General features: G+C 40.0%; 3 protein-coding genes across 11 annotated transcripts in view; 1 reads left to right on the top strand and 2 right to left on the bottom strand.

The window, feature by feature from the left end:
• LOC107653802 (cullin-2) overlaps positions 1 to 192 on the bottom strand; it is an 18,144-nt gene extending 17,952 nt beyond the window's left edge. The window contains exon 1 of the mRNA XM_016440633.1: positions 1 to 192. The gene's annotated coding sequence lies outside the window, so the exon portion shown is untranslated.
• A 7,715-nt stretch (positions 193 to 7,907) lies between these two features.
• Positions 7,908 to 17,846, top strand: LOC107653801 (zinc finger protein 271-like). Of its 4 annotated transcripts, none has more exons than XM_016440631.1 (13): positions 7,908 to 7,955; positions 8,048 to 8,105; positions 8,413 to 8,562; positions 9,190 to 9,471; positions 10,561 to 10,980; positions 11,111 to 11,431; positions 12,434 to 12,934; positions 13,038 to 13,229; positions 14,602 to 14,955; positions 15,077 to 15,394; positions 15,783 to 16,385; positions 16,469 to 16,579; positions 17,276 to 17,846. In XM_016440631.1, exons 3-13 carry the CDS (start codon positions 8,427 to 8,429, stop codon positions 17,392 to 17,394), a joined length of 3,357 nt encoding a protein of 1,118 aa, XP_016296117.1. In that variant the 5' UTR covers positions 7,908 to 7,955; positions 8,048 to 8,105; positions 8,413 to 8,426; the 3' UTR covers positions 17,395 to 17,846. The 4 variants fall into 4 exon arrangements, with proteins under 4 accessions (XP_016296117.1, XP_016296115.1, XP_016296118.1 ...); XM_016440629.1 differs by having other exon boundaries at positions 12,434 to 12,949; XM_016440632.1 differs by lacking the exon at positions 17,276 to 17,846 and adding an exon at positions 16,661 to 17,133 and having other exon boundaries at positions 12,434 to 12,949.
• Positions 17,847 to 19,908: 2,062 nt separating this feature from the next.
• Positions 19,909 to 27,508, bottom strand: part of LOC107653799 (ras-responsive element-binding protein 1-like) — a 55,717-nt gene continuing 48,117 nt past the window's right edge. For all 6 annotated transcript variants that reach the window (XM_016440623.1, XM_016440624.1, XM_016440625.1 and 3 more), the window contains 4 exons: positions 24,934 to 27,460; positions 23,867 to 24,031; positions 22,962 to 23,735; positions 19,909 to 22,846 (listed from right to left, as the gene is read on the bottom strand). In XM_016440623.1, coding sequence (XP_016296109.1) covers positions 22,341 to 22,846; positions 22,962 to 23,735; positions 23,867 to 24,031; positions 24,934 to 27,460 — 3,972 coding nt within the window. In that variant the 3' untranslated portion in view covers positions 19,909 to 22,340. The remainder of the gene's footprint in view (positions 22,847 to 22,961; positions 23,736 to 23,866; positions 24,032 to 24,933; positions 27,461 to 27,508) is intronic.

The raw sequence follows: 27,508 nt of genomic DNA, 5'->3' as shown, positions 1-27,508 counted from the left end.
AGTTTGAGAAAGCCCTGCTGAGCTGCGAGTCTCTGGCGGTCCGCAGGCTCGGGTGTGCCGGGTCCGGGTGTGCTGTCCGCGGGTCAGAGTGTCACAGCTGCGGGTTTGAAGTCAAGCTGTCAGGACGCTGGATTCCTCTCTCTCCCTCTACACCTCTGCCATTGCCTCTCGCGGACTGCACCACTGCGTCAGCTGGAGGGGTGGACGAGGGCAGTTAAGGATGGAGATAGATATTATAACCTTTAATCTATGTGAGACGCTTAATATAGGTTTACTTAGGAATGTATATAGATATTATGTATGACTGGGGTGTGTGGTGCATAAAACGAATGATAATAATGTATAGCAGCTTTTACCGGACTCCCCCTTTTACTGGTGGTATGGCCGAAAAGTACGGCAGCTGTTGGCGGACATTAGTCGTGACAGAAGAGCTGTGAGATGAGATGGCATTATGGACTCGATTTTAAAGAAATGTAGCCATTCTTATTCCTTTTAACGATTTTAGGCCCTTAATGGTTGCATTAACGATCAGTGTAGTGCTTTTTCAGAAAGAAAAATGTTAAAAAATACCTGCTTTTTGCATTTACTGTACTCATCAAGTCTGTTGCCAAATGACATTTAATTGTTCAACTAAACAAATAGCCTATAACGAACCAGAAATCAATTTCGTTCCGCCAAAAGGTCTTTATAATGGCTTTCACAGTCATTTTGAAGGTGGCATAAATTCATAGTCCTTTAAAGGGGTCATATGATGCGATTTCAAGTTTTCCTTTCTCTTTGGAGTGTTACAAGCTGATTGTGCATAGATAAAATCCCTGAAGTTGCAAAGACTAAAGTCTCAAAACCAAAGAGATATTCTTTATCAAAGTTAAGACTCTGCCACGCCCCCCTAAAACGGCTCGTTCTAACACGCCCCCACATATCTACATCACTATGTGGAAATATTTGCATAATGCGCCCAAATGTGCACGCAAAGAAAGAAGGCGTGGTTTCAGTAACCGCAGTTAGTGTTGAAGCAGCCATGTCAGGGAGACGCTGTGTGTTTCTAGGCGAAAGCAAAAGCACTTTATTTGGCCTTCCGAAAGTAGATGCATTTAGGAATCTTTAAGATTACTTACAACAGAACAGCAATGCATTTTATGGACGACCGTTTCATGAACCTAGGAGAGGAGGTAATTCTGACTTTGCTATGACAATCTGGCGCTTCTGAATGAGCGACTGTAATCACACCAAATACACAAAATAATGATCTTTAAAAAAGCATCATATGACCCCTTTAATATGTGTGTCCTTCTCACCTTAAAAACTGTGAACTGTTGTTTAAACTCAGTTGTGCAATGTTTTGTAGAACACAAAGATACAACTAAGTAACTCAGCTTTTGTGTTTTTGTACATTGATAAAACATAAAACTGATTCTGATGTTCAAAAACAAGCATCAGAGATGCACAGAACAACCTCCTGGACATCAACCAGTCTATCTTCAGAAGTGACCGTTCAACAGAGACTGATAATCTGATGATAGCTGCTCGCATCTCAGCTTGTCTAACAGACATTTCTTACTTGATGTCTTGTCCCATCAGTGATGAATGTAAAATAAACCGTAAAAAGAAGACTGTTCTCGTCAGTGCGGATCATGATCTCCTATACTAAGTAACTTAACAGATTGACGCACCAAAATAAAAAGATCAAGTGACGGAAGAGTGCGGTGCAAACTTACTTAACCATCACCTTCTACTCAACCTTACCAAGACAGAACTGCTTGTGGCTTCAACAAACACATCACTTCATCACAATTTCACCATCCAGTTAGGCACATCAACCATAACTAGGATTTACACAAGCTTCAGTCTGGATCCAGAACACCTGAGAAGAGATGATGCCAACCCCTCAGAGGACCTCAGATGATGCCAACCCTGAAACAACATACAGAACTACCAAACTTTGCTATAGGTTTGATTGCAACATATAATCATTTCTGTCATGACAACTCTCGGAGGGACTGGCATGGTAATGTACATGACAATGTTAATGTATTTGGTCTTGGCGGAATAGATCTGCTACGCTGCTGCGGCAGAGCAAGTACAGAGACTTGCTTCTGACAATACATCCACAACATGCTGCTGTGAGCATGTAAGAAATATTGCTGCTGCAAATATAGCATACATGAATCACCTCGTAGAGATCTATACAGGTGGAGCTGGGGAAGGTGGAGGGTTTCTGAAGCAAGCTGCAACTGCTACGGCAAGCACTAGTCATGTATTTGAATGTTGAGCAGCGAGCTCATTGGCTACCGATACAGGAGAGAACCAATCAGCTGTGCCATGTGATAATGATGTCATTAGGACAGATTGAGTTAGACCTATCGGACTGCGCCATCTAGAGTTTCATGCCAGAACTCTGTATTTCTGTTTGATTACGTCTTTAATTGATTTTTCTGTACATATCTGCCATATGTACATTAACTGACATAAGCTACTACTAGATATATTGTAGAAACGTAATTTTCTGTAAAGCTGCTTTGCAACGTTTTGTATCGTGAAAAGCGCTATACAAATAAACTTGAATTGAATTGAATAACTCCTTAAAAACAGCCAGAAACCTTGGAGTTATGATTGATGATCAGCTGACTTTCTCAGACCACATTGCTAAAACTGTCCGGTCCTGCAGATTTGCTTTATTCAACATCAGGAAGATCAGGCCCTTTCTTTCGGAACATGCTTCACAACTCCTTGTTCAAGCTCTTGTTCTGTCCAGGCTGGACTATTGCAATGCTCTCTTGGCAGGTCTTCCAGCCAGTTCTATCAAACCTTTACAATTAATCCAGAACGCAGCAGCAAGATTAATTTTTAATGAGCCGAAAAGAATGCACGTCACACCTCTGTTTATCAGTTTGCACTGGCTACCAGTAGCTGCTCGCATAAAATTCAAAGCATTAATGTTTGCCTACAAAACCACCACTGGCTCTGCACCCCTTTACCTTAATTCATTACTTCAGAGTTATGTGCCTCTAGAAGCTTGCGTTCTGCAAGTGAACGTCGCTTTATTGTTCATCCCAAAGAGGCACAAAATCACTTTCACTGACTTTTACATTAACTGTTCCCTCCTGGTGGAATGACCTGCCCAACTCAATCCGAGCAGCTGAGTCCTTAGCCATCTTCAAGAAATGACTAAAACACATCTATTCTTGACCCTCTAAAGCACTCTCTATTCTATTTATATTATATCTAATTGTTTTCTTTTTATAAATCATATATTATTGCTCTTTGGTTTGATTGCTTCTATTGTCTTCATTTGTATGTTGCTTTGGATAAAAATGTCTGCTAAATGCTTAAATGTAAATGATTGGTGCAATGTACTCATATGTCATTTTAGCCTGATTTTTTAAAAATATATATTTTTTTGGCATTTATTGCCTTTTATTAGGACAGGACAGTTAGCCGGGATTCGAACTCAGGATGCCCGAAGCGCAACGGCACTGTATATTGGCGGCACACTGCCCACAAGGCCATTGGCACCGACAGCCTGATTTTTTTTTTTAATCTTCTAATTTCTTTTTAATTGTACAAACTTTAATAAGATGTATATTAATAATTGTAGCTAGCAGCTATCTGCAGCTCTCGCCTGGTTGCCCACTGAAGCTAAGCAGGGCTGAGCCTGGTCACTACCTGGATGGGAGACCTCCTGGGAAAACTAGGTTGCTGCTGGAAGCAAGTACACTTAAAATAAAGGTGCTTCACGATGCCATAGTAGAACCTTTTTTTGTCTAAATGGTTCCATAAAGAACCTTTAACATCTGAAGAACCTTTACATTTCACAAAAGGTTCTTTGAAGGTTCTTCAGATTATAAAAAGGTAAGAAAGAGATGGTTCTTTAAAGAACCTTTGACTGAATGGTTCTTTGTGGAACCAAAAATGCTTCTTCTATGGCATCGCTGTGAATAACCTTTTAAGCACCTTTATTTTTAAGAGTGTATAGGTCTCTGCAGAAAGTAATGGGAGTTACCAGATTGGGGCGTTTTTAGACCATGTTACCTGATTGGCTGACGTCATGGTGACGGTAAGTTTAGGGGTGGGGTCAGGTAAGGGGGATCACCCAGCAGTTTGAAAACACCCACAAAGTCAGAAATGCCCACTTTTGCTCTGCAGAGATCTCAGTCTCGCTGGAAGAGGTGTTAGTGAGGTCAGCAGGGGGTGCTCACCCTGTGGTCTGTGTGGGTCCTAGCGCCCCAGTATAGTGATGGCGGACACTATATTGTCATTAAGTACCGTTCTTCAGATGAGACGTTAAACTGAGGTCCTGACTCTCTGTGGTCGTTAAAAATCCCAGGGTGTCTTTCAAAAAAAGTAGAGGTGTGACCTTGGCATCCTGGCCAAATTTGCCCATTGGCCTCTGACCATCTCCACATCTGCTGATTGGCTTCATCACTGTCTCCTCTCCACCAGTAAACTGATGTGTAAGCTGGGCGTTCTGGTGCACTATGGCTGCCGTTGCATCATCCCTGTGGATGCTGCACAAAGGTGGTGGACGAGGAGATACCCCTCACAATGTAAAGCACTATATAAATGTAATGAATTATTCCCTTAATATGGTCATTTGCAATGCACAAATGCTACACAGAACAAATCGTTCATATTACTGAAGATAACATGCTAGAAAAAGTAAAGAAATCAAATAATGCTTGGGCTGCAGGTGCTGGCTGGTGTCAGGTTATATGAAAATGTGCTGTCTGTATGATTACTTATGCTTACAGTTTTGTTTTATTATTCAAACCACAGCACTAACAAAGTGTGTCTTTATAGAAATATTGCAAATATTGTAAAATTGATTTACACGGACAGCAGTTTATTTAATCATGTCTGGCAACTAGACAGAAAGGTTTTTACATTTGATTGGGATATATTACAGTTAAATTAACATTTAACCATTTATTTTACTTACATCTTTGCTAAACCTTTTGCTTCAACAAATTCTTTTGATTTCGCTTTTTCAGACCTCTAGTACTAATTAAGAACCATTTTCAAAGGATCACATACAACTTTGCTTTTTTTTATTAGGTTAGGTACAAATTACTTTATTACTGATTGTTAAACTTATAACTGAAGGACTATTTACCAATCAATTAACACCTGACAATGATGCCTAATGTGCGTCTGTGGTCATATAAACACCTAATTCAGCAATACTAACATTATTCATGAATTATATTGACATTCCAATGACAAATAGTGTCTTTTATTGCCACAAACTGCATTGTTTACATGAGCTGTGAGCTATAGAAGTACAGTAATCTGTACTTTTATTATTATTACAGTAATAATCATTAGTAGTTAATCATAATGGCCCAAGTAAACAATGGTAAATGATTTAATGAATCAAAATTATTTTTATAAATTTCTCTCAAAAGTGTATAAAGATAGTGTATGCCTAATTTTGTGTAAATCGTACAAATGGCCTCAGATGACTTTGAAAAGTAAGTTTTGTCAAAAAACTCAAAGTGGCAGCAGGGTGCACTATGGGAAGAAGGCAGGACGGTGGAGACAGTGTTATGTTCTGCTGGGAAACCTTGACTGCTGGTATTCATGTGGATGTTACCTCGAAACACACCATCTAACGAAAGTTGCAGACCACATACACCCCTTTCAGCGGATAATTCACCCTGACACACTGAAGAAATTGTTCAGGAATGGTTTGATGATCACACTGTCAGAAAAATGTGCAACAGCTTGCCACTGGGGCAGTACCCTCAAAGGGAAACTATTAACCTTCTTTACCCTTAAAGGGTTCATATTACATTTATGCATTCAGCAGATGCTTTTATACAATGTGACTTACAAATGAAGACAACAGAAGCAATCAAAACCAACAAAAGAGCAATAATATGCAAGTGCTGTGATAAGTCTCAGTTAGCCTAACGCAGTACAAAAGTTTTTTTTAAATATAATAAATAAAAAGAAAACAAGTAGAGAACGTTAGTGTTACAGGGTCTCTTTTTTAAATAAAAAGAAAACAAGTAGATAGAATAGAAAAAGACTATAGAATACTGTGTTAGAGGCTCTATTTTTTAAATAAAAAGAAAGCAATGATTGTAAAGAGTGCGAGTGTTAAATGAGCAAGTTTTTTATATAAATAAATAAAAAGAAAACGAGTAGATATAATAGAAATAGAATAGAGAGTGCTGGTGTTAGAGGGTCAAGAATAGATGGAAGAGATGTGTTTTTAGTCGTTTCTTGAAGATGGCTAAGGACTCAGCTGCTGGGATTGAGTTGGGCAGGTCATTCCACCAGGAGGGAACAGTTAATGTAAAAGTCTGTGAAAGTGATTTTGTGCCTCTTTGGGATGAACAATAAAGCGATGTTCACTTGCAGAACGCAAGCTTCTAGAGGCACATGACTCTGAAGTAATGAATTTAGGTAAAGTGGTGCAGAGCCAGTGGTGGTTTTGTAGGCAAACATTAATGCCTTGAATTTAATTCGAGCAGCTACTGGTAGCCAGTGCAAATTGATGAACAGAGGTGTGACGTGTGTTCTTTTCGGCTCATTAAAAACTAATCTTGCAGCCGTATATATATATATTAGTACTTGCGAGTATGTTCCCTTAAAGTAGTAATACTCTTATGGTACTATTATGAGCTCTTTAGGGGTAAAAAAGGTACAAACCCTGTTGAAAAAAACAGCATATGCTGGTTAGGTATGTTTTGACGCTGGGATGCTGGTTTAAGCTGGTCCTTTGCTGGTTTATGCTGGTCATGTGCTGGCAAAGGACCAGCATAAACCAGCAAAAGGACCAGCTTAAACCAGCAAAGGACCAGCTATCCCACCGTCAAAACATACCTAACCAGCATATGCTGTTTTTTTCAACAGGGAAGTTTACAAAAATTTGTAGTGGTAATTTTCTGCCAGGACATTAATTTGACTGACTACTATACAATGAAGTGCAAAATTCAAAATACAAGTAAACCACAAATTCCTTCATTAATACGGTACACTGCAGGACTTAAAGGATCTGCTTCTGATGTCTTGGCCTTGACGCGTCAGAGCTGTTTTTGCAGCACAAGGGGGACCAACATGATTTTACAGACAGGTTTAATGTTGTAGCTGATTAGTGTATGCATAGTGCTGTGTTATTATTACAATGTTACGATTAGCAAGCTGACAAAGACCAAAACTTGGACATCAAGACGAAGAAGTGTGATGTCAGGCCAGTGTATATGAACTGGATCAACATCCCCTCAAATATGACAACGATAACCTAAAGTAGCTTTTCATGTGTATAATGCTTGTCTCTCATATCTCCACTTACTGATATTTGTTTATATCAAGGTCTTAAGAACACCAGCACACCAAAACACAGTCAGTGTCTCATAATAAACTCTTTTAGTAATGGCCTTTAATTTTCTCAGAAAGAAAGTGTTGCATCCTCAAAAATTATTTGGGCACATACACAAAATGTATCAACGCATTAAACCATCAGAAAACAAATAATTCTAGACATTTTTAACAATAATAATAAATAAATAATTTAATCTTTCTGAGGCGACTTTTAAAAATGACTTTTTAGAATTATAGTGTAACCACAGGCGTGGTCAATCACATAAACAATACCTTATCATCATTTCAAACGTATAACTATCATAGTTTTATAATTGAAACCCTTTGAAATTCTAAAATATTTGCTTGAAAATTATGGTCGTTTCAAATAAATGCGTCTTGTTTGATTTATTTGTTATAATATGTAATGGCATTTAGATCTAAACTGTATTTTTAAGACCTGTGGTATGTTTGTGGCAAGATTAAAGTGAACGTTGCATACAAAAACGAATTATAAAAAATATTTGCATGGTATAACTTTTTTTTTTTTATTCCGCGATTGACTTTTATTTTGAAAAGTCAATAACACCTCCAGCCATTTCCGGGTTGTCAGTTGGTGTGGACGTGCATGTTGAGACACAGGAAAGGTGAGGCTTCTTCTGCATCAACTTTACATCCGTGTCTCAATGTTGTGGCGCAACTAATGTTTGTTTTTCTCTTTCATCTGCTTGAGTAACAGCTGATGCACCTTTTACTGTTTGTTGACATGGGACTAAATCGAAATGCAACTGAAGGAGGTGTGTTCAGCCTCCAGCTTTGATTTTGTTATCATATAGACATGAAGACATACATACTATAATAAAGTGAAATATAATCATTTCAAATGGATATAGATTGTTTAGAGTATTGCCATCTCTTTGAGCATGTACCATGGTAATAATACCATGGTATTGTTTTAAGTATTTTGCAGTTCCATGCAAATACCACATGATACTGATGATAGTAATTTAATGTCATAGTGTTTTACCTTTTGTACCATCGCTGTACCAGAGTACAAACCTAGTACTTATTATAATAATACAAAAATGCATTTTTTTTTTCTAGATTTTCAGTAAGACATGGATCTGAGCATTGATCTGAAGGAAGTGGGCGTGTTTCCATCAGCGGGCCACAGCACTGGAGCACAGGAGCCTGATTCAGGAGAGGCGGCGAGGACACTTGAGCTGCACCCATCAGGAGCTTCCTATGATCTGGGTGAGAATGCAGGGGTTCACATTATACGTTATGCAAATTGCATTCATGCATTGCTATATGCTAACCTGTACATTTAGATACTGTACCACTTATTTGTGAAAAGTCCAAACTGACCTTGACTTTGATTTCACTTGATAACCTATAGTAATGTGACCCTGGACCACAAAACCAGTCATAAAGGTCAATTTTTCGACTGATGTATGGTTTGTTAGGATAGGACAATATTTGGCTGAGATACAACTATTTGAAAATCTGGAATCTGAGGGTGCAAAAAAATCTAAATATTGAGAAAATCACCTTTAAAGTTGTTCAAATGAAGTTCTTAGCAATGCATATTACTAATCAAAAATTAAGTTTTTATTAAATGAAGAAAATATCTTCATGAATGATGAATAATATCCTAATGATTTTGGCATGAAAGAAAAATCAATCATTTTGACCCATACAATGTATTGTTGGCTGTTGCTACAAATATTTCCGTGCTACTTAAGACTGCTTTTGTGCTGCAGGGTCACATGTCATCAGAAACTTTCTTTTTGTTTAGCTGCCAAATATACTAAACACATGTATATATCTGTACATATATATAACTAAACATTGTCGTTTTCCTTTCAAACGTCACCACAGATGACCACGCAAAGAGTCTTTCTGCCAGAGCGAAGCCTTTTCAGTGCTCTCAGTGTGGGAAGGGTTTTTCCCGCATTCAGCATCTGTCCGAACACGTCCGGATTCACACAGGAGAGAGGCCTTTTGAGTGCTTGGTGTGTGGAAAGACTTTCACCCGGGAGAGAGACCTCAAGACCCATCAGATCGCCCATACGGATGCCAAAGCCTTTCACTGCACGATTTGTGTTAAAAACTTTGCTCTGTTATCCTCCTTGAGAAGACATCTGCGTGCATTTCATCAAGGTACAAAATGTTGCTATGCACAATGCAGTGAATAGGACTAAAGACAGTAAGAGATTATAGTGGGTTTACAACGGATGGAGTGTTTGTCCATCCCCCCTTTACTGTCGTATATTTAACTCTGTAAAACCTAATTAAGCTTATAAAACACCTGAAAGCGTGTCCTGGCAGTTTATTGTCTCATCCAATCAAATTTTAGAGTCAAAATGGACTGTTTTATAAAGATTTATTACAATTTATGTCCATTACATTACAATTACATAATCCAAATACAAACACAGAAATCAGTGCTTAAACATAAAAATGGAAATTTGCTAAAAATATATTTACTGAAGGTGAGTTTGATTCTTTATTGGAACAGATTTGTTGAGAGAGAAATGCAGCATTAGATCAGTGTCTCAGCAATGGATGCTCTGCAGTGAATGGGTGCCGTCAGAATGAGAGTCCAAACAGCTGATAAAAACATCACAATAATCTGTATAATATACATACTATAAATGAAGTTAATAATACATAAAACAAGTCCATCAATTAACGTCTTGTGAAGCGAAAAGCATGTTTGTAATGAATCCATCAAGACATTTTTAACTTCAAACTTGCTTTTTGCTAAAATATAATATAATCTATAATCTATAATATTGCTTTCTCCAGTGAAATTTCATCTCGTCTGAATCAGGAGAGAAATCTGCACAAATCAAGCACCAATTACAAGCCAAAACAGCTCTAAACAAATCTCTGGGTGGATTTTGATGTGAGAGACAACAGGAGATGGACTTTTTCACTGGAGGAAGCACTATTATGGATTATGGGCTTGTATTTTTGGATGGTTTAAAGTTAAAAACATCTTAACGATGGATTAGTTTCTTACAAACATGCAGCTTTTCGCTGAACAAGACATTAACTGATGGACTGGAGTGCTGTGGATTACTTGTGGATTATTGTGATGTTTTTATCAGCTGTTTGGACTCTCATTCTGACGGCACCCATTCACTGCAGAGAATCCATTGCTGAGCAAGTGATAGAATGCTACATTTCTCCCGATCTGTTCTAATGAAGACACAAACTGAAACTAAGTATCCTCTTTTTTTGCAGGTGAAGATGTTAGTACGGAGGGTAAGTGCTTAATTTGTGTCGAATGTGGGAAAAATTTTGCGTGTCAGCTGGAGGAACATGAGCTAACACACACGGGAGAGATTTCCCACCGCTGCCCCGACTGTGTCAACAGCATCGCACGTCTATCCGGTCTCACATCTCTTAAACAGACCTTCTCTGAATCTGAGGACATGAACCATTTGGACGCTCATGACAGAGAGAGGCCTTGCTCTTCTGTGGCCTCTGAAGATCTATACAAGCACTTACAAACCGACGCACTTAAGGACATTAGTGAATCTCACCCTCTGGAACTTATAGATAATATTGAGAGCGATGCACCTAATGAAAACGTTCCCCAAAGTCAAGCTCCATCTCCTCCATCTGAGCTCTCTCACGACTCTGCACATTCTGCTGAAAAGGGTGAGTCTAATAATTACAAAAACCTTACCATTGCACTCATCGTTTCTACCAGAATACCATATCCCAGAAATCTCAAAAGAGGTCCAAAATCACACTTTACGTACCACATTGTGTAATTTTCTCTTCACAGGCATTGAAACGCTGAATCCTCTTCAAGAGGAAGTGTCTGCAGCTCACAAGCAAGCGTGTGATGAAAACAAACCGCATCAGTGCAATCACTGTGGAAAGAGATTTCATAAGCAAGCGAAGCTTCAGATCCATCTGCGCGTTCACACCGGAGAGAAGCCGTACCAGTGCACCCAGTGCGGGAAATACTTCAGCCAAGCAGTAAACCTCAGAAAACACCACCGTACTCATCACACGGAGGAGAGACCCTACCACTGCACACTCTGCGACCGGAGGTTTTCTCTCTCCTTCTCTCTGATAAAGCATCAACGTGTCGCTCATCCAGGTGAGATCAGCAAATTTAAGTTTTGAAATAAAGTGGAGGAGAAATAGCAGAGCCCCCAAAATATGGAAGTCAAACAGTTCGCTAAATTGGACTCCTCTGAGGTTATTTTGTTGCGCCATCTACTATTCAGAAGTTACCAAAATCAGGTGTTTCAAACCTTTTCTGACCTTTCAAGACCCCCTTCCTGAAATGTAAAGGCATTTATTCTGTAAAAAATCTATAAAATACTTTCTATTATGTTTCTTTTTGTTGATTTTTATTTGTTAGTAGAATAAAATTAATTTATTATGAAAATTATTATTAGTGTTAGTCATATTTTCAATAGTTTTCAATTATAACAATATTTTTCTTTTAACAAATTTTTAAGGACCTCACAGTGTTTCACAAACTTTTTGACTCCAAGGCACAACAATATTCAAAGACCCCTTGACTTTTCCAGTCGTCTGTGATAAGGATTACGGATAAGGATATTTAGAAATATTTATATATACACATACACATATATATACAACACACACACACACACACACACACACACACACACATATATATATATAAATAAAATATTTATATTCAGTTGATCTATATAAAACAAAAAATATTTTAGAGCATAACTAGAAAACTCTATATTTAATATAAAAATGCCCATGGCGGTTTAATATTTTATTAATTTACTTTTACAGGTCAAAAAAAGCACACTTTTAAAATTAGGCTACCTCATATATTTAGGTTTTCTAAGACTTTGAATCCTGGTGCTTCAAAGAAAAACAACAGTTCATTCAAAATAACAAATATCTGAATTTTTTAAAGTTGTTTTCACTTAATGCTTATTTTCTCATATTTAAAATCATTTAAAGTCTTCTTGAAGCTTGTTGAGAACCTGCTGCCCAGTTTGCAAACCATTTTGTTTAAATCACCAATAGCATTGCTAAAAATGGTTTGGTTTGATGTTATCAATTTCATAGATCATTGAAAATACTGTTGATTAATTTCTTTTAACAGAACATTTGAGTGTTGCTGAAAGAAATCGCTTTACCTGTCCATACTGTGGAAAAATATTCGGACGACATCAAGATATGGAGCAACATAAACGTATTCACACTGGAGAGAGACCGTTCCGTTGCACCGTGTGCAACAAAAGCTTCAGGCAGCGTTCGGTGTTGATCGTGCATCGGAAAATTCACACCGGAGAAAAGCCTTTCGAATGTTTCATATGCTTCAGACGGTTTTATGGTTCAGGAGATCTGAAGACACACATGGGAACTCATACCGGCGTGAGACCTCACAGTTGTCCTTTGTGCTCCAAAAGCTTCCCTCGGCCCAGCAGCCTGCAAGCACACATGCAGTCCCATCTGAACAAGCTGCAGGACGGAGATGCTGGAGCTGCTGGAGCTGATATGCTTATTCCGGAGGAGGAGGACCAGGGTGAACTAGATAACTTGGAAGGAGTCTGTGGTGTTTCTGCTTCATCGCAGCTATCAGCAGTGCTTTCTGAAAACCTTGGTGCTATTGAAGACAGTATGATTTATAGCTGTTTATTTATGGTTAGGTTATTTGTGTCTATAATAAGCATATGTCACATAATATTGCCTTAATATGTTTTCAGAAATGAGCACAGGGGAGCGTCTATCAGAGACTGAGATGAGATTCAGTCCATCAGTGAATCAAGACCATGGTGCTGATCAGAGTTCCAGCTCAGAGCTGACAGATCATCAGAAGCCATATCATTGTGCCATATGCAACAAAACCTTCTCTCTCGCAATTTCCCTGAAAAGACATCAACTTATATTTCATCCAGGTAGGATAGAACTGCATGCATTAATTGCAATATTGGTATTTATTTTCTTAAATGAAGATATACCATTGCATTGGTCAACCTTAAAGAGTTCATCTTCACCTTTATTCCAAACCTGTATAAATTCCATTCATCTGCTGAACACAAAAGAAGATATTTTGAAGAATGTGGGTAACCAAACAGTTGCTGGTCCCCACTGACTTCAATATTTTTTTCCCCATACTATGGAAGTCAATGGGGACCAGCAACTGTTTACTTGCCAAAATTTTATGTTGGGATGGTAACAAGGTGTATTGATATTTCTACAAATATGGAGTCATAGTCATCTGATTACTATAATAACTAGTAACAGGGTTGACATTTTAGTTATTTGATGATAAATAGGCAAACAAACTTGTCCTTGGAACTAAAAGTGTTTATTAGAAACATAATTTAATGTTGATAACTCAGAGAATGTGCCCTTTTCAATAATCATTTGTTTACTATACAAAATCCTGGTAACAGGGTTGACTTTAATAATTGATGAATAATAAGCAAAGATACTTGTCTTTGGAGAGTTCAGTTCCTGAAAATATTAAGTATTTTTTACAGAATTGTTGTGTAAACAATAGCATGGTAACAGGGGTGAGGTGCTGATGGTAATAGGACTGACATCAATCTCGTAATCTTGACGCTACAAATGTTTATTAGAAAGATAATTTAATGCTAATATTTCTACCAATATCCACTTGATTGAAAAGTAATTTGTTTACTATACAAAATCCTTGTAACAGGGTTGGCTTTTTAATAATTTATGAATAATATTTGTCTTTGGAGAATACATTCTAAAAGGATAGTTTTACAGTACTGTAATACTATAGTATGGTAACAGGGGTGAGTGATGATGGTGACAGGACTCACAGCCATTTCTTTGTCTGGACACTAAAAGTGTTTATTAGTGTCTTAGAGTTATTATAATCCTTGTAACAGGGTTGACTTTTAATTAATTAAAGAATATTTGTCTTTAGAGAATTCACTTCCTGAAAGTATAAAGTAGTTTTATAGATTTTTTTCAATACTACAGTATTGTAACAGGAGTGAGTGATGATAGTGATCGGATGATAGCCATTTCTTAGTCTTGGCACTAAAAGGGTTTAATAGAAATTACTATACAAAATTATTGAAGAAAATCAATGAAGAAAATTTGTCTTTGTAGAGTTCACTTCCTGAAAGGATTAAGAATTGTTTTCTGTAATACTGCAGTATTGTAACAGGGGTGAGTGATGATGGTAACAGGGTTGATGCATAACCTGGACTTTCAATTATGTTCTCAATTGAACTTTTATTTGATAATGGTTTTGTTAATATGGATTCTTCTTCTTTGTAATTTTAACAGATCAGCATGTCGACAAAGAGGGGAAGTGCTTCCCCTGCTCTTATTGTGGGAGGAAGTTTGGTCGACGCCAAGGCTTGTTACAGCACGAGCGAATTCACACAGGTGAAAGGCCCTTCAACTGTCCCACCTGTAACAAAAGCTTTCGTCAGCGATCGGCTCTGATTGTGCATATTAAAACACACACAGGAGAGAGGTCATTCCTGTGCTTTGTGTGCAATAAGAGCTTTTATACCCCAGGAGACTTGAAGAAACATCTGGAAATTCACACAGGAGTGAGGCCACACAACTGCCCTGTATGCTTCAAGGGGTTTGGGCGTCCCAGTTTCCTCCGAGCTCACATGCGAATTCACGAAAGTACGTTTGAAATGACAGTCCTGAAAAATTGACCATCCAAACTTGCTTTCTTTGTATATTTCTCGTGTTTTTAATGATTAGCAATTTAATTTTACAGATTTTTTTTCTATTTGATTTCCAGAAGCTTCAACAAATAAGCAAAGTGGAATGGAGAAACCAACAGGTGCTCCAAAAGTCGATGTGCAGGAGAAGCCATTTGAATGCACTCATTGTGGGAAGAGATTCAGTCAGCATTGTATGTTAAAAATTCACCAGCGGATTCACGCAGGAGAGAGACCTTACAAGTGCTCTCAGTGTGGCCTGGGTTTTCGCTGGAGGAGAAACCTGATTGCCCACCAGAGCGGCCACCCGGGCGAAAACCCTCTCCAGTGTTCAATGTGTGATGAAACATTCGTCTCTGAAGCAAGTCTGAAAAAACATCAAGATGCGTTTCATTCAGGTAAGAAATTATGAGATGGCTAGGTACTGCCATGCATGCCATGAAAAAGCACTGTTTACACATTTAAATGCTTTGAAATAAAGCATAAATTCTATAAATATTTCTTACTTACCAAGTAAGAAATGTATGTATTATATATTATGTTAAAAATAAATATAACTATTTATTTATTATATATTTTTTTCTGTCAAGTTGAAGCCACAAAAAAATAGAATGAATGCGTCAAAATGTGTCAAAAAAATCAGTGTTCGTATTTATTTAATTTTAAAAATATGAATAATTTTATTTTAAATATAATTTTTTTTAGAATTTTTTATATTTGATTGAATCATTAAATTAATCATTTATATTTATTATTCATATTTTAGATTATATTTATTCATTTCAGGGGTCTCTCATACATGCAGTTTGTGTTTGAAGACATTTACTCAAGCAGCCAGCCTCAGAAAACACGTTCGGTATGTTCACGAAGGCGAGCGACCGCACAAATGCTCTGAGTGCGGGAGAGGATTCGTCAAACTTTCCGACCTCGCGCGTCACCAGCGCCGCCATCATTACGACCGGGGCGACGAACTCTTTCAGTGCTCGCAGTGTGAGCGAAGCTTCAGTCAACCCAGCAGTCTGGTTCTGCACCGACGGACACACACCGAAGAAAAGCACGAGTGCCCTCAGTGCGATAAGGTTTTCAGTCAGGCGGGACACCTGAAGGTCCACTTGCGCACTCACAGCAAAGAGAATAAACCCAAATTCGAGTGTGCTGAATGTGGGAAGAGTTTTGGGCAAGCTAAAGATTTGGTGGTTCATCAAAGGGTTCACACCGGAGAAAAGCCGTACCAGTGCCCACAGTGCAAGAAGAGCTATCGGCAGTTTGCGCATTTGTCCGTACATCTGCGAAGTCACACGGGGGAGAAGCCGTATCAGTGCCCCATATGTCTCAAATTCTTCGCTCATTCATCATCCATGAAAAAACACCTGCGTGTAATGCATGCAGGTACGGGATAGTTCATCCAGAAATTAAAATTCTGTCTGTACGACTTTCTGTTTTCCGTCTAATTTAAGATGAATGTTTTACAGAGGGGAAAGATTTACTCGTATCAAAGGAAGTTGTGAAGGTCACTGTTGGCGTCGGCCCATCTAACACGACTGTAGAAGTTAAGCAAGAACCAGAGTCTGGTGATGAATACGGTAAGTATGACTGAGGTTATTTGAAACAGCAAATCTTCAAAAAGATGTGTATTTTGATAACTTTTCTCACATCTTGAATAGGTGAGGGAGAATGTAGCTTCCAGCTTCTCCTTCAAAACCAAAGAAATATGCCATTGTAAAGATGGCAAAAACTTCTGTGTATTGCAAGGAACGTCAGCCTTTTCAGCATTTATGTTTTCATATAAACATCCTATTTTTGTATTTTTTGGGTACAAGGATAGTCTTCTTTGTCTATAAACAGGACTGACGCTACTCTGCATGATCAAAAACTTAATTTCACTTCATTTTTCTTTGTGCTTTGGAAATAAATGCTACATCATGCACTCACGAATATCCACTTTTCAAAAATCATTTGGGTACAATACAAAATCCTGGTAACAGGGTTGACTTTTTAATAATGATGAAGAATATTTGTCTTTGGAGAGTTCACTTCCTGAAAGGATGAAGTAGTTTTGCAGATTTAAAAAAAAATAATATTAGAGTATGGTAACAGAGTTGACGCTTAACCAATTTCAGTGATTTTTTTTTGTATGTAACAATTTGCACTTGTATTCACAATATGAAAAATAAAGAAATAAATTGCATGTGGAAATCTGCCTTCACAGACAATAACACACACAGAACAAGTCTAATTATTGCTGCTTGCACTATAACTACACTGGTATGTTTTTGCAGAATGTCAAGTGAAATCTGAAGAAAACTGCTTTGCTATAATGGATGATGTGAAGGCTGTTACAGTCTCTTCAGCTCCTTCCATTCCATTATCATCTGGGACTTTTAAAGATGAAAAATGAATGTGGATGGAAACTAGGGTTTCTCACCAACAATCTGCCAAACTTCAGAGCGCATAGAAGAACCTGCAGCATCAACTAGATTGCTGATGACAAAAAAAACTTAAGTAGAATTGCATTCTACACTTACTCCAGAAGCTGGTCTCCATGCATGAAAACTCCAGCCTCCCTAATTGGAAAGGTGGTATTGAGACAAAAAAAACTGTGATCTACAAGAATCCACACCACAGCATGGACTGTGGGGTTTAGTTAAGCAGGGAACCAACTAACATCTTCCTTTTGTAGGAAAACAGTCGCTATTAGCACTCCTGATCAGAACTACCCAATCTGAAGAGCTTTCTGGAGGCCTCAAACATGACCTACATATTTTTAGACGTTGTTGAGATATACACAAACTTTTGCCAGATAGAAGATCTTAAACAAATTCATACTGGAGAGAAGCGTTGACGTTTGGCACCTACCTATAGCAAACTCCATTAGAGAAATTTCCATCTCTCAGACTGGCTAAATCTTGTGCTGGAAATGACACTGATATAGTAGAGCAGGGGTGTCCAACCCTGCTCCCGGAGAGCTACCATCCTGCAGATTTCAGCTCTAACCCCAATCAAACACACCTGAACCAGCTAATCAAGGTGTTCAGGGTTGCTTGATAATTACAGACAGGTGTGCTGGAGCAGGGTTGGAACTAAAGTCTGCAGGATGGTAGCTCTCCAGGAGCAGGGTTGGATCCTTTGAGGTCCTCCTGGAGGTCCATTGTCTTGCAGACGTCAGTTCCAAAGCTGATCAAACTCACCTGCCTTTAATTTTCAAGTAATCCTGAAGACCTTGAGTGGCTTCTTCAGGAGTGTTTGCATTGGAGCTAAACCCTCTAGGACAGTGTTTCTCAACCCTGGTCCTGGGCGCCCCCCCAACACTGCACATTTTGTATGTCTCCCTTATCTGACACACCCATTTCAGGTCCTGGAGTTTCTTTTAATGAGCTAATGCGTTGAATCGGGTGTGGTTGATTAGGGAGACACACAAAATGTGCAGTGCTGGGGGGCGCCCAGGACCAGGGTTGAGAAACACTGCTCTAGGAGTAGAATTGAATAACCCAGATATAGTAGGAAAACGTTGTCACTTTCCTGTATAATTGTTACAAACACATTCAACCTGTGTGCTTGTTGTCCTACACATTCCCTGCTCTTTACATTTTCATCAGTTAGACTCTGCATAGCATTTAATACACTGACTTTAGGGGAAAAAATCTGTGGAATGGATTCAAAACCGTACAGTGTTGAAAACGCAAAGTCTGCAGATTCTGGATCTGCTTAGACCAGGGTTGAGAAACACTGCTCTAGGAGTAGAATTGAATAACCCAGATATAGTAGGAAAACGTTGTCACTTTCCTGTATAATTGTTACAAACACATTCAACCTGTGTGCTTGTTGTCCTACACATTCCCTGCTCTTTACATTTTCATCAGTTAGACTCAGCTGCATTTAATACACTGTACGGTTTTGAATCCATTCCACAGATTTTTTCCCCTAAAGTCAGTGTTGAAAACGCAAAGTCTGCAGATTCTGGATCTGCTTAGAAGACATGCAAATACACGTTCACCAACTCGTTTCACTAATGTTATCTGTGTTACTGCAACCACCAGCGTTTTTGTAATCATTTTTTTCTTGTATACATGACATCTCATAATAGATGTAAATTAAATTACTTGTATGTTTAGTCTGAAAAAGATAACATTTTCCCTATTTTGTCTGCCTGTTTTAATGTCAAAGTCTGGTTATTTACATAGTGGTGTAGTTACAGCATCTTCCAGCAGGGGCTAAACACTGAAACCAACCAGCCAGTCCTTAACCCCTTGCTGACACCTGTTGGTGTGGATTCATCATCACAGAAAAATTCTGGGAACAGTCCCAATACAAAAAAAATGCATACTCGCATACTGCTCAAACCATTTCTGCAATAGAAAAATATGGTAAAAATTTATATTAGGGTTGCAAAGGGGTGGAGAATTTCTGGCAAGTTTCTGGAAACGTTCTAAAAATCCCTGGAATATTCCAAAAAAATCCTGGAAAGTTTCCAAAATTTCTGGAACGTTTCAGAAATTTACTGGAAATTTTCCACCTTTTTGCAACCCTATGTGTAGTATGCAGTTCCGAAATCAGCATCTGTGTCCAAATATGCCTACCCCTCTACTATACTGTGCGTGAAAATGGCCGAATTCACAGTATTCATAAAACATTCAATTGACCTACTTTTGCAGGGATTCTGAAGTGTGTATTCTACAGAAGATCATTCCTCATCAAATGTAGTACCTACACAGACAGTGTGACTTCAGACTAGTGTCAACAGCGGTTGATAAAAATGTATAGACCTTCATTGCTTGTCAAAAACAGTACCAAGCCCATTATAATTGCAGAGTGCAGAACACAAACGTATGCATTAAAGTGGCAGATTGCCTTTGGGAGGAAAGAAGAAAAAATCCTGCCACACCTTTCCTTTAATATATCTTTATTGCTTGAATAGTTTTGATACAGAACAGCTTACATTTCTGATTCTGAAGCACTCATTCGAAGAACAAGAGTAGTGTACCAAAAATGTTCTGGTGATTCTGGTTCCATTCAAGTCCAGTAGAATTATTTTTGGGGAGGTAGCAGCGACACAAAGCTCCCTTTTACATCAGTCAGCACGTCAAACAGTGACAGGTCTCCATTCCTCTGCATTTTTCCAAAGAGACAGGGAGGATTCAAATAAAACACGGAAAAAGGAGAACATATCTTGTAGAAAACCCATGAGTGGAATGTGGATTTGATAACTCCACCCTGTTCATTTGAATTCACAGTCAAGTGCTAAAAGTAGTGATTGACGATTCAACATATTCAGAAATCATATGTGAAGAGAATTTTTTGTTGCAAGAAAAATGACGATTTGAGAAAGCCTTTTGTATGAACCCTGAGAGTGAGACAGAGCGGGGCGGCAGGAGGGGCGAAACAGAAACAAATTATTATAACTGAACAACATAAGAGGTTATCATGCAAAACTACCCTAGATTCACCCATAGCAGAATAACAGTAAACTTCACAGTTTTATACACAAAAGAATATATCAATGAAAACAACTTTTATCTCTGTCAAACTAAAATAATCATCATAATAAGATAATAGAAACAGACCACACATTCTAAAAAAAAAATGCATACAAAGATCTACATAAAGCTTTCAGATCAAAAGTGATTATTATCATCATCATCAAGGACCCAGATCAAAGCTGGGATGCGAAGTATTGAATTTGAATCATTTTTATGCAGCATAATTGTGTTAATACATGGCTTCTCCACATTTACTTCTTCACCCGCACTGGGTCATAATAAATACATTAAAAACATCTGTGAGCATTCTTACCAGGAAACCAATCACTTCTGCACACAACCAACACAAAACACACTCACATGAACCCAGGGAAAGGCATCGGGGGAAGCAGAAGTCCCGGAATACACAGATAAAGCGATTGCATTCAAGTTCATCCAATACTACAAGTCTTGTGCCTGAGCAGAGATGTTAGACCTTCACCACTAGGGGGCGCACAGCAAACTCTCTCCCCAGCCCCACTATTGGCTCAAGATTCCTTTTCCTTGTTTGCTTGCTTTTCGCATCCTGTCATCGCACTTCGGCACGTGCTGATCAACAGGCATCCGTTTGGGTAAACGGCTGCTCCAGGAAATCAGGAGACCTATAATCGAAGATGCTTACCAGTCCACACAATTTTCATACAGTCTCCATGCCCTTTGAGGTTTGCTTTGTTTGTGTCTGAGGTTTCTTTACAACACGAGTTCATAAAACTGAGAGGTCCAAGAGATCCAACACTACAAAAGAACGTGTGATTGACATGGGGTCCTCCTAGTTGAGAAGCGCTTCAGGACGACATCCTGACAGGAGGCAGCAGGGCGACAGGGTTCAAGTACACCATGAATTCTAGTTCGTGAGCCCGGCAGAAAGTGAGACACCTGCCTAAATGCTCAGACGAAAGAGTAAGGCTTAAAAAGTGAAGCTTTTGGAAGACGGTAACCCTGGACACAGGTACACATTTCATCGTATTTTTGTCAAGTACATCAGATTCATAACTCATGGGCTTCCTGTAATTCCTCATTGTGTTTGCTTTTTTATTTTTGTATTCTTAAGGAGCTGAGACAGGGCTTGAGGGACATAATTCAAGAGCCCTTAAATCTAAAAACATTGCCTTCCCACATTAAAAACCATCCTTTTGTGCCAAAAAATGGAACACAAATGCTAACTAAAGACATTGACACAATCAGCACAGCTGGACATTCATCACCTGTTTTGGGCAAACATTGCCCATATACTTAACGCGGCAGCTGCTGAACATCGTTTTGCTTGGCTGTTTCCCCAAAACATCTTCACACGACAGCACCCAGTATAACAAGAGCTGTTATAAAACAATTATTCTGGAAGCCTCCGTCATTAAAGGAATTACACAAAATGGGAAACTGGCCAAATAAAGAGGACAAACAGCAACGAAGAAGCCCTATGGTGAACAAGTCGTCTGTGTATTCCAGTTATGCACTTGGGTGCAAGCCTCTCAGTAGAAACATGTCCTCTTGTTAATCTCAGCCGTCGCTGGATAAGGGTATAAACTTGCTTTTCATAAGACAGATTTCGCAGTCTCTGAACTGTACAATACGATATGCAAATTTGTTCATATATTGCTTAAAGTAGTTCTCTCAGGATCACACAAAAAAAAAATCATAAAATACTATAAAAATCAACTTTCGATCATGATAAATGCTGATAAAGATATAGCAAAAAAAGTAGAAAGGCACTTGGAAAGAGTCATTGCTTCTTTTTTCTCATTGCAATGTACTTTTTTTTATATGGCACTGCTTCTTGTTGCAGCATATTTCACCACAAGATAAGATAAACTAAGAAAAGAGTCGCTCTTCACTCCGCGCCAAGCAGTGGCGGCTCGGGGGTGGGCAAAATGTGCTCAGTAGTGGGTTTGGTGTGGATCTCCAGTAAGCCTTGAATGAATCCCTCCGACGGCTCTAAGTCGGATGCGGTGAGTGAATCCGATGCTCGTTTCTCTGCTGGAGGTTCTTTGGGTGTCTCTGTTGCTGATGCAGGTTCTGTCTTGGAGGTTAGTTTAAACTCTTCAGTTTCCGCAGAGGGTACACAATCCTCTTTCTCGTGTGAGGTTGGTTCCCCCTTCACAGTGTCTGATAATTCGCTTTCGTTCTCAGAGGGTGGATTGGTGCTGGTGGGTGTGCACTCGCCTTCGCTAGCCGAACGCCCGCTGAAGCAGTCCTCGTCTGGTCCACCTGTGACCCCGCAAGTCGAACCATCACCATCCGCTCCACGGAGTTTCTGGTGGATTCGCTGATGTCGGACCAAACTGTGCTTGAGGGTGAACGTGCGCTCACATGTCTGGCACTTGTAAGGCCTCTCACCTAGTAGACACATCATTAAAAACATTCAGCTTTTAATAAGAAACAAGAGCTCTATGTTTTGATGATTCATTTACCAATCTATACCAATCAAGTATGTTTTTAGCATGGTCATTACCTGTGTGAGAGCGCATGTGTCTGGTGAGGTCCTGAAGGCTCCAGAAACGTTTATTGCATATACTGCACACCTTTTTCCTCTTGTCCGGCTTGCTGCCAGGTTCTTCAGTCTCTCCCTCAGCACTCTTTGGTTCAGTTGCAGCTCCCTCTTCATCACTCCTCTCCTCTTTATCCTCCTCAGACCCAATCTCCACCACACTGCCCATTCCCTCGTTCTCTGCTGTGCCCTTCCTTACACTCTCCACCTCTTCTTCTGTAACCTCTTTCTTATTTTCACAAGGCACAATTGGATCATCTGATTTTGTGAGGCTTTGTTCCGGTCCATTAGTGGAGTCTGATGCTACATCCAGCTGGTGAACTTTCTCGTGTCTGGCCAAGGTAGCAGCAAAGCGGAAGCTCTTCTTGCAACTCTTGCAGGTCAATTTGGACTCCTCCTGAGGTGTTGCTTTGTCAGACATGTCGCTATCTGCTGTAGGGGAGGACTGCGGCTTGTCTTTCTCAGTGATCTTGAAATCCTTTGGCTTGGAAACAAAGGTCAAGTCAAGGGTCTTATTGCTATGGGAATCGCCATCCTCTTTTTCTGGGTCATTGTGCTTCAAAGACTTGAGGGCTGTTGGGTCCTCCTCTTCTTTGTGAGGAAGAGGCTCTACCACGGCTGCCTCTGTCGGCTTAGCTGGTGAAGGTTTCTCAGCATCTGATGCTACAGGCTTCTCAGGGTCTGATCTTGTGAGATCCATTGCCTCACTCACAAGAAGCTCCGTCTCAGATGAGCTCTCTGAAATATACATTGACCCATTACATTTTAGGTAATAACGTGCAGTTTTAACCTCTATCAACAGATAAAGAAATACTTAGTCTAAAGTACTTAAGCAATTCAAAGTTTCTATTATATATTATTTTTGATACCTGCACTCTCTGGTGAGCCTTCCTCTGCTTCCTTAGGCTTGGGTATTGCACCATTGCGTCGAAGCACTCTGTTGGAAACGCCATGCTTGCGTAAAAGATGTCGCTCACAATTGGACTTGGTCGAGAAGAAGGCATCACACTGGCGACAAGGATATGGCTTCTGACCTTTTAAAGGAATACAAAATAAAATCAGGAAAATAAATTGCAGGGGTAAAACAAATCTTTACTTGACCCTCCAACAAAAGGCCTCTAACACTAGCTTGCCCTATTCTTTTTCTATTCTATCTGCTTTCTTTTAATTTACAAGGCTCGCAATTGCGACCATTTTGGTCGCATATGCTCCCGAAATTTAATCTGTGCGACCTCAAAATATATTTGGGAGCATATGTGCGAGTGCATATAATTGTTGTCATGCGACCTGTTTTCATTTCTCTACAAACGTTCAGAGTATGTGCCTTCTGAGTGTTGATAGCCAGCCGTTCGGTGCAACTGGCAGAGCTGAATGTAAAATTTAACACCGCATACACCATCCTAACCCTCGCCAAAGAAGAGCTTAACTTTAGGTTGTTTACAAAATAAATCTGTCAGTGTTCTTTTAATTTTCTCTCTTCTTCAGCCCTTTTTTTTCCTCATGGTAGTTAGCGTAAAGCAGTGACTGAGAGATTGACAGCTAATATTAACCAATACAAAATCTGCATTAAAGTTACGAATGTAAGGATAAAATCTGTTAATATATAATTTGTAGTTGTGATGCTCCTGAATTTTTGGGGAGTGCTCCTAAATTTTTGCTGGTGCTCCTAACTTTTTGAAGTTGGGAGCACCAGTGCTACCAAGTAAAAAAGTTAATTTCGAGCCCTGATTATATAATAAAAAAAAAAAAACCTTGCTACGTTTATTGCGTTAGGCTAACTGAGACTTGTCATTGCACTTGCATATTGCTCTTTTGTTGATTTTGATTGCTTCCATTGTCATCATTTGCAAGTCGCTTTGGATAAAAGCGTCTGCTAAATGACTAAATGTAAATGTAAAACAGAAGGTGTACATCAACCCTGTAAAACTTTACACACCTGTGTGTGTTAACATGTGGCGCTGAAGCGAGCTGGACCAAGGGAAAACTCTGGGACAAAAGGGGCAAGTCATCTTTTGCACAGAATTTGAGTATGCATTCTTCTTTCCTTTGGACTGCTGGGCTGGCAAGTGTTTCTCATCATTCACTTCTTTCTCGTCACTAGCACCTGGCTGCTGCCCGCCTTTTCTTGCCAAATCAATTGTGTTGGTCTGAAGATAGGCGCTGAACTTGTTGGCATCAGTGGTTGCCAACATCCTCTCAACACTAGCAAACTCCCCACTAGACTCCAAATCAATACTTGGGTCTGTGGCATTCATCACAGGTTTCTCTTTCACTGTGCTGTTGGTAGGCCTTTTCCTGGACCTCTTTTTTGAGCTCTCTAGTGGGAGCTCTTCTGTCAAAATATCTGGTGATTCTTGCTTGCCATGTGTGTCAGAATCAGCCTGAAGACTACTAGTGTTGTCCCATTTAAGAAGGTCAGGGGCACCAGAAACTGAGGAAATGATCTGAGCAATGGATGCTAGTGGTGGAAGCTCCTTCACAGCAGCAGAGGAAGGTTTAGGAAGCAGGGGCTTTAAACGCAAGAGCCTTCCTGCAGCATTAGTGGTACCAGTAAGGGAGGACAAAGCAACAGGGACCTGGTAGCATCCAAGAGGTTGAGACTTCTCATCATTGGACTTCTCGGCCTGAAGAGCTTGTGCAAGTATGCTAATGGATGACTGTTCTTTCTTAACCTCCCTTGGCAATGTGGCCTCGATGTCTTGTTTAAGCTTCTTCACAGGATTCTTAGGAATAGAGAGGTCAATTGGTTCCATGCTAGAGTCATAAGAGACAGGTTCAATTTTGTTCCCAGGAGATCCACTCACACTTCCAGCATTGCTGCTCCCACGGCTTTTGTTAGAGAAGTCCAGAGGTTGATCTATATCTACGTTGTAAAAGCTAAGGTCCTCAACTTTGATAGGCTGCACTACAGTGCTAGGAGGAACCCCATTGAGAGGAGATGGATTTGGGCTATTTTGGGATGATGCAGCTAGAAGAGTGATTATGTGCTTTTCAATATCCTGCTCTTGGACCTCTGGATGTTGTTTCAGAAGGTGATGGATACAGTTACGCTTAGCAAGGAAAGCTGCTCCACAACGGTTGCACTCAAATGGCTTTCGCTGGCAGCCATTGTGAGTGCGCAAGTGTATCTGCAGGGCTCGGAAGGTCTTTAGGTCCTCCCCGCAGAAGCGGCAGGTAGTTTCACTAGTTCCAGCCTGCTCCAGTACGTCTGCTGTGGACGAGGTAACATACTTAATGTTTTTCTCAATCTCCTTGCGATTGCTTTTCATGTGCTTTTTGCGAAGGTGTCGCTCACAGTTAGCCTTGACAGTAAATGGGTAATGGCAGAGCCGGCAGACATAGGGACGTTCACCACTGTGCGTTCTCAAATGACGGATCAGCGTTGCCTTGTCTGGGGCAACATAGTCGCAGATATTGCATTGGTGGGGTAGGATGCCCAAATGATATCGCATATGTGCCTGCAGTACACCAGAAAATGCAAAGACCTGGTCACAAAATCGGCAGGGGTACGAGCCCTTTTGAGATGTTCCCTTCTTTCCAGTGGTCTCTTCTAACTTGCCGTTCTCCTGTTTGATATGTCTTTCATCCATGTCCATTGGGGTATGGGCATCTCCCATGCAGTCGGCCTCCATTTGTATCCTCTCTGCCGAAGCGTGGTTGTTCGCAGAATTGGATGAGGAAGATGGGGAGAGGTCCCGAACTGTCTTGAGAGGATGGCTGGCAGGGGGTGGGAGGTTAGGGCTGACACAGCCCAAGGAAGCTTGCTGGGTGTTCAATAGGGGTGGTGGAGTTGAAGCTACCATACTGGTTCTGGGAGCCACCAAGGGCTTTGGCTTGAGTGGAGGCATCTGCTTGTAGCCCGACTGCACGGCACTACAAGGCGCCTTGGATAAGGATGGGAGCGTGATCTGGTTAGGGGCAGTGGAAGTTACTTTGATTATTTGCTGTATATCAGCGAGTTCCATGTTGGATTCACCACAAACTGGCTTCACTACCATACCACCATCTGGTTGCACCAGAAAACCAGTCTGGAAGGGCTGAAGGGACAGCAGTTTGAGAGCCTCTTGATGGGACAGACCATGAAGAGTCGTTGGGTCTACAAGAGACAGGTTAACCCCTCCAACAAGGCCAGCCTCCTGAGGTACAGAGGACTGATTCTGCTCCACGTGGATAACCCGAATGCTATCTAGCTTGGCCTGCTGGACATCCTCTTCTGAGGGGGCAGGCTTAACCTGAGAGATGTGCTGCAAGCCCAGGGAGTCCATGAAGCTACTTTTCTCAGGAGTGGGAGGCTCATCTTTCATAATTAATGGTGAAATTGTCTCTTGGGTGCCACTGGAAGTCTCATGAGAGGCTTTGTGCAAGTCCAGCGCCGAGCTGAGAGGGAATGCCTTATCGCATGAGTCACATACAAAACGATGGAATTTGCCAGTGCATCGCCGAAGGTTGGTTTCACACCAAATCTGTGGGTTTAAAATAAAATTGAAAATAAAATTGAAACTTAACAAAAC

Source organism: Sinocyclocheilus anshuiensis, unplaced genomic scaffold (assembly GCF_001515605.1).
Source record: "Sinocyclocheilus anshuiensis isolate Anshui unplaced genomic scaffold, SAMN03320099.WGS_v1.1 scaffold79, whole genome shotgun sequence".
NCBI classification, from domain to species: Eukaryota; Metazoa; Chordata; class Actinopteri; order Cypriniformes; family Cyprinidae; genus Sinocyclocheilus; species Sinocyclocheilus anshuiensis.
The sequence above is the reverse complement of the archived record's forward strand: the minus strand, read 5'-3'. Positions and strand labels throughout refer to the sequence as shown.